Raw genomic sequence first — 6,936 nt, 5'->3', positions numbered from 1 at the left:
GGGGGGGGGGGGGGGGGGGGGTCCTGAGCAGGAGGCCTGGTGGCACTTACTTGATTTTGCTGAAGACGATGTCCACGTCCGTGACGGTCACATTCTTCCCGTCGATGACCTGGCAGTCCTTACACAGCTTTGACCAGTTCTTGCCATGCATCTCCTTCCCGGTGGCCCTGGTGTCCCCGTGCACGGCAAACCGCCGGAAGGCCTCCTCCAGGGCACTGAGCTCTGGGGCCGCGGCAGCCGCCCCCTCGGTGGCCCCTTCTGTCTCCAGTGACAGCCTCTTGGCTGCCCTGTCCTTTGCGGGGTCCCCCGGGGACTTGGGGGGTGTCTTGTTGGCGGCCTTGGCAGACTTGGCCTTGCTGTCAGCCATGTTGCTAGAAGAGGAAGGAGGGGAGAAAGGAGTCACTACGCTTCTGCAGGGCCACGCACGGGGCAGGAGACTGGCCACGCGTGTCAGGGTGGGCATCTGGGCCGTGGCAGGGGCCCTCAGAAGGGGGCAAAGCTGTGGCCGGGGGCAACTGCAGGGCTCTGGGCACGGCATTGACCCTCCCAGCACTAGTCCCAGCACTGGCCCCTGCCAGCTGCCCCGAGATTGGGTCAAGGGCTATCCCCAAACAGTCCAAGCCCTCCACGACAGCCCAGCCACCTGTGGGGCTCAGGTCCCCTCCTGTCACTCCCCTGCCAGCCACCATGCCACCGAGTCCTCCCTGGAATCACGTGGCAGATGCCCCTGGGGCACCCGCCACGTGATAGGGAGGGGGACCCAGAACCCGTAGCCACCACCTCAGTGCTGACCTAGCGCGGGGGCCCAGGGTGGGGACCGCGTGTGCAAGGGAGGCCGCCCGTGAGGCCCCTCGTCAGGCGCTCAGAGGAGCCTGCCCTGACCTGTCCGCGAGTCTCTGTGTTCATGGGGCACCTGATCCCCCAGGCCGGGTTGGTCCCTGTGGACCACACAGGCCGTGCTGCCCCCTCCCTGTGTCACAGCTGGTGGCCCGGACAGCAGCCTGAGACACCTGAGCCCCGCAAAGGTGAGCAGCTGAGTCTCCAGAAGCCGCTTCCCAGAGGAGCTGTGGGTGGCCATCCACTGCCTCAGGGGGCTCAGCAAGAGGGGACAAGTCCCCGGGGCAGCATGCAGAATCAGGACAGACAGCAGCGCCCGGGGCAGCAAGCACGTGCACGAGTCCACAGTTCACACCCCCTCCCCAGCCCTTCGCCGCTCCAAACCTCAGTTCTCAGCACCAGCTTGCCCAGAGGAAGCCGGGACCGGCACCAGGGGCTGGGGGGTGGCCGTGTGGACGGCGATCACAGAAACTCCCACCGTCAGCAAAGCCAGGGCAGCTCAACCACCGGACTGAACGTTCCCAAGGGCCGCGGCCCCCTCCGTCCCCGCTCCCCCAGGATAGCGCAAGAGTACAACCGCCAGTGAGAAAACCAGGACCCGTGTGGACAGGGCACCGCCAGTGGGAAGAGAGTGGCTCCCACACGCATGCTCGTCCGCCTGGGGAGGGAGCGCCAGCCCTCTCAGGGACCCCGGACAAAGGCCAGGTGACACCCAGTCGTCTCCAGTGTTATCACTGACACCATTTCTTTGTCTGAAACGGGAGCTTCTTGGGGCTGAGGTGGGAGGGCTCGCATCCTGTGCGTTCTTTTCTATCCTTTGATAAATCCACGTGCTTGTTCTAAAATGAGGTAACAATGATAAAATTAGTTTTAAAAACCTGAGGGCTCCAGCAGAGGCCTGCTGAAATATGGAGCTGCCAGAGAGGCCCTCCTGAACCCGGGACAGCAGCCTGTACCCGCAGGAAGGCCTTCCTTGCAGGCACGGGCCTCCCTGTCACCCCTGTACCCCCTGCCTGACTCTCCCCTGCCTGCACCCCAGGAGAGCCATATCAGCATACAGTGGGTGTGAGCAGGTGTGACCAGGGATCATTCTGGCTGGCCACAGACGGGGCAGTCCGAATGCCCTGCCCTCTCCCTCAACATGAGGACTTCCAGCAGCTCGGGAAGACAGCAGGAGTCCCTACGCCCGCAACCCCCCACTCCCCGTGGATCCCTGGCCTCTCTCTCCTTGCCGTCACTCACCTGCCTTCCTGGGACGTGTAAGAATTTGGGGGGTTGGAGAGGAAGGAGGAAGCGAGCGCAGAGCCGGGATCCATGGTGTGTAGAGGCTGCCAGATGCCAAGGGACGCACCTGTGAAGTGCCCCTAGCGCCATCGGCGTCGGGCCCACCACAGGCCAGCTGAGCGCCCTCGGGCCCTCTCTGCTGCTGCGCTGAGGGGTCCCAGGCAGCAGGGTGGGGGTGGCAGGGGGAGGGGGGCCCTGGAGAAGAGCAGGAGGAAGGGCAGGACGGGGAGGGAACCAGGGCAGGCACCCTGCGGGTCTTGTGTGAGCTGTCCCCCTTGGCCAGAGGGGTCAGGAGCAGGGGACTGATAAACACCCGCAGGAGGTGTGGGGACAGACTGTGTTACCGGATTTGCATTTTCAAAGAAGGGCTTGCAGAGGCCCTGCCAAGGCGGAATTACAGAGCAGAGTGGAAGGAGCAGCCAGAGAGCAGCCCCTGCCGGCAGCCCCACACAGACCTGGATCGGCCTGACTCCCACTGTCCACCAGCCTTAGGGACTAGCCTGCTGCCCAGAAAGGCTGTTTCTGACACCACATGGTCTCCCTGGCCCTAAACCCCTCGGGACACATCTATGCTCCAAGGAAGCACCACGCCGAGGGCCCTATTTCCAAAATGACCTGGGTTCCAGTTCAGAATGACTCTCCCTGGCAACCTCCTTAAGGCTTGACCATCACCTGACACTAAAATTACAGAAAAGGTGACACAGGACAGATCTTGACAAGCCACCATCAGCTATCACATGGACATCAGCACACAGAGCCCTGACCAGGAGCATTGGAAATCCCTGTTAGTGATGTGCCTGCAACAGGACCTGGGGTGTCTGTGAGGAGAGCCAGGTGGGTCTGTGAGCAGAGCCAGGTGTGTGTGAGCAGAGCCAGGTGTGTCTGTGAGCAGAGCCAGGTATGTGTGAGCGGAGCCAGGTGGGTCTGTGAGCAGGCCAGGTGTGTGTGATCAGAGCCAGGTGTGTGTGAGCGGAGCCAGGTGTGTGTGAGCGGAGCCAGGTGGGTCTGTGAGCAGGCCAGGTGTGTGGAGCGGAGCCAGGTGTGTGTGAGCGGAGCCAGGTGGGTCTGTGAGCAGGCCAGGTGTGCGTGATCAGAGCCAGGTGTGTGTGAGCGGAGCCAGGTGTGTGTGAGCAGAGCCAGGTGTGTCTGGGAACAAAAGCAGGTGTGCATGAGCAGGGTCAGGTGTGTCTGTGAGCAGAAACAGCTGTGTCTGTGAGCAGGCCTTGTGGATAAGCTGCACTTACACTGGGATGGGGGCCCAGGGATGGCAGCAGACTGGGGCAAGGTTCCCAGGACAGGCCACAGGGAAACGCAGAGCTCACCCAAGACCCACACCCCCCGACCCTGCCACATACCGCGGGCTCCCATCACCATCCCTGGGCACTGCGTGAGCCCTCCTCTGGCCCCCTCTCGCTGGGAACCTCTGGCCTGGCGGTGGGCACAGCAGTACCGACCAGCCTCCCAGGGACTGTCTGGGGGAAATGCTGGCCCCTCTTCCCTGCCCACCTGCACCTGGCCCCACTCTGAGGCCCCCGAGGCCGTGGGCACATTCCCGGGCTCCATCCCAACTCTGAAACTCCAGACCTCTGGAAACTCAGTACCTGCGTCCTTGAAGGGGGCCCACCCTGCCCCGTCACACCCAAGCAACCTGGGATGTCTGCTGGCAGGACAAGCCCATGCTGCGGAGACAGCGGGCGGGTGACAAGAACCAGGATCCTTGGGAAACACCCTGCAACCATAGCACCTAGACCCCACCAGGAACCAAAAGAGGCAACACGTTCTCTGCTCGCCGGGCTGGGGTGTCCTTGGGACTTGTGCCATTCCCTGGAGAATTCCTGATGTGAACGGGGGACAGTTACTCAGAGGCCTGCGGGCCTGGGTTGTTGCTGCACCCCCCAAGCTCCTGGAGACACGACTGCGGCTGCTCAAGGCAAAGCGCCAACCCCCCTGGGTGCGCTGGAGCCTGCGTGGGACGCGCTGTGCTGCAAGCTGGACTGAGAAACAGGCTCTGGGCTCTGACGGACACCACAGGCCCTGCAGGGGGAAAGGGCTCCTGGGGCTGGGAGCATCAGAGGGAAGCTTCTGGGAGTCACTCCGGCTCTCCCTGAGCTCCTGGTCAGCGTCCACTCCCATGGGGGCCATCCCCTCCACGTCCCCCGAATCTTTACACCTGGGCCTGGCCCAGGGGAATTGGTGGGTGCTGAAGCCCCCGGACCATCACTGGGTCCACTGACCGGACCTCGAGGCCCAGGGTCCTGAGATCCCATTTCTGGGCAAGCACCCCCGAAGGCCCTGGAAACACAAGCATTCCGGCAGGTCCGATGAAGCTGCCGCCCGCTCGGAGCTTGCGGCACAGGAGCACGCCTGGGGATGCGCGGAGCTAAGGCACCACGGGGAGGCCCCTCGCTGGAAGCCGCCAGACTCTCCGTGATGACCCAGAGGCTACGAACAGTGTGCAGACGGAAGTGAAAGAACTAGAGGGGAGGAGTGTGGGCCTCCCTGCCCCCCGAGGCTTCCCTGGCAGGCCGTGCGGGATGCAGGTGGGCACAGGCGCCAAGGCTCCCGGGATGGCCCTCCCCAGACGCTGCACGTGGCTCTCCTCCCTGCTCCCCGGCCTCCCGCCAGGACCCCCGCCCCGGCATCAGGGTCTAGACCTGCATCACCCTCGGGGCTGCCCCTGAGGGCAACGAAGGCCACCGGGAACCGGCAGACCCCGCGGGGCGCCCGGTACCACCCCCACGCCCGCGTGCTCAGCTCTATCTGAGTGCGCTGGGAGCACAACACGGCCCTTCGGCAACTGTCCACGCTTTGCACCCTAACATGGCTGCCCACTCCGGGGCTTTCTCGGACACTCGATGTGAATGACCACTCGTCCCAGCTGAGGGCCGTTCCAGGCGGTGAGAGCTTTCCAGGGGCAGACAAAGCGGCCTTTCTGAGCTGCGCCCTCCCACAAGACACTCCCGCGAGACACCCGGGACAGGCAGGAATCCCACTGCACACCGAACGCAGCCCCGGGGCCCCTGGCCCGGCCCCTCACAGTCCCAGTGCAAGAGCTGGCAACACCCGGAGCTGTGAGCAGGACACACTCAGGCCCCTGGCCCAGACGGGCCCTGAAGCCAGGCATCCCCGAGAGGCCCAGGCCACGGCTGCCCCAAGGAGCTGCCTGAGGAGTAAAGCCAACCCCTTGCTGCTCCTGGTCCAAAGATCAAACAGGAGCTCAGAGCAGCAAGCCCAGCATCGGGGGCCAGGGGTCTGTCCTGACTGTCCTGCAGCGAGGTCACTGTAGGGGCCCCCGCCTTGGACCTGGGGAGCTGCTGTCCACCCGGGGTCGGGGGCGGGCGTGGGGTGCCCAGCTCAAGGGGCCAGGCAGCCAGGATGGGGGCCCAGCCAGGAGAGGCTGTGCACTCTCTGAAAGACGGCCTCATGGGGCAGGTGTCTTTCCAGTGAGGGAAACCGAGGAAGGCTGGGACTATGGTGGGGTGAGGGCATCTTCAACCCCCATCCACCCACCCATGAGGGCCCCTGGGTTGCCCTCCCCTTCCCCATGATAGCAGGACATCCTCTGGTCACTGTGAAGTCAGGGTTTCGGGGGCACCTGCTCAGTAGAGAAACTTCCCTCAGCAAGTTTCACAGAGAATCGGAGAACCGCAGGGGCCAGGAGTGTGGAGCAGAGCATGTCTGCGTGTGGCTCCAAGAAAACGAAGGGTGTGGGGCCAAGAGAGGCCCCCAGGGAGGACACGGCTGGAGGGACCCCACGGCACACCCCCTTCCTGAGAGAGGGCCTCAGAACCACGGACAGCAGAGCAGCAAGGGAGGGCGGCCCCCGGGACACAGCAGGGACACAGGAGCAGCGGGCTGGGCCCACCACCTACCGGTTCCCAGGCCGCGAGGTCCTCAGAGTGGCCCCCAGACCCCTGCCGAGGCCCCAACGATAATTGACTCGAGTGCCCACGGGTCACCTTTCTCTGAAAGCTCTCCTAAGATGCTCCCACAACAGCACGCTCAGCACAAGTGCACGCCAGACACGAGGACACCAGGGGCCACGCTACCCACGCTTTACATGCCGGTCTTGGCACTTGGGTTGAACTATCGGTCAGGTGCCCACCCTGCGGGAGTGCCCTATGGTTGGATGAGGACACAGGTAGAAACTTCTGGCCACTGAGCCCTCCCTCCGTCACCCAGCACACTGCCCGGCCGGCGCCTCTGGGACCTGGCTGCCAGGTATGCTCCTTATGCAGACGGCAAGTGTAGTGGGGTGAACGGTGACCCTGAGAAAGGCGTGTCCACATCCCAGCCCCCAGAGCCTGTGAACGTGACCTTGTTTGCTAAAAGGGTCTTTGCAGATGTCATGAAGCCACAGATCTCAAAGTGAGGTCTGGACTCCCTGGGGGGCCCTGAATCCAACAACATGTGTTCGTGGAAGAGGAGACACAGACATGAGGCCATGTGATGGCCGAGCCACAAGCCCAGGGCCCTCTGGAACCCCGGGAGCTGGAAGAGGAGGGAAGGACCCTCCTGGATCCCCTGGATGGAGCATGGCCTTACCCAGCTGGATCTCAGACTTGCAGCCCCAGAACGGAGGCAGGATAAATTTCTATGTGTGAAGCCACCAGTCTGTGGCCCCTTGTGACCGCTGCCCCAGAGCGGTCACGTGGCCAGCGAGACAGGAAGGAGCGTCCCTCACAGAAAGCAGCCATGGAGGAGAGGGGCCAGCGGTGGCACAGAGAGCCCGGGGAGTCAGGCCGGGCTGGATTCCGGAGGCCCCCGGAGAACGGGCTCCCAGGCAGGAACGGCTGAGGGACGCCTGCCGCTAAG

General features: G+C 63.9%; 1 protein-coding gene across 1 annotated transcript in view; it reads right to left on the bottom strand.

Moving 5' to 3' along the window:
- Positions 1–367, bottom strand: part of LOC103679268 (tubulin polymerization promoting protein) — a 13,391-nt gene extending 13,024 nt beyond the window's left edge. The window contains exon 1 of the mRNA XM_040630591.1: positions 51–367. Coding sequence (XP_040486525.1) covers positions 51–367 — 317 coding nt within the window. The remainder of the gene's footprint in view (positions 1–50) is intronic.
- Positions 368–6,936: the final 6,569 nt, after the last annotated feature.

The sequence above is a fragment of the Ursus maritimus genome, unplaced genomic scaffold (assembly GCF_017311325.1).
Source record: "Ursus maritimus isolate PB19 unplaced genomic scaffold, ASM1731132v1 scaffold_15, whole genome shotgun sequence".
Taxonomy (NCBI): domain Eukaryota; kingdom Metazoa; phylum Chordata; class Mammalia; order Carnivora; family Ursidae; genus Ursus; species Ursus maritimus.
The sequence above is the reverse complement of the archived record's forward strand: the minus strand, read 5'-3'. Positions and strand labels throughout refer to the sequence as shown.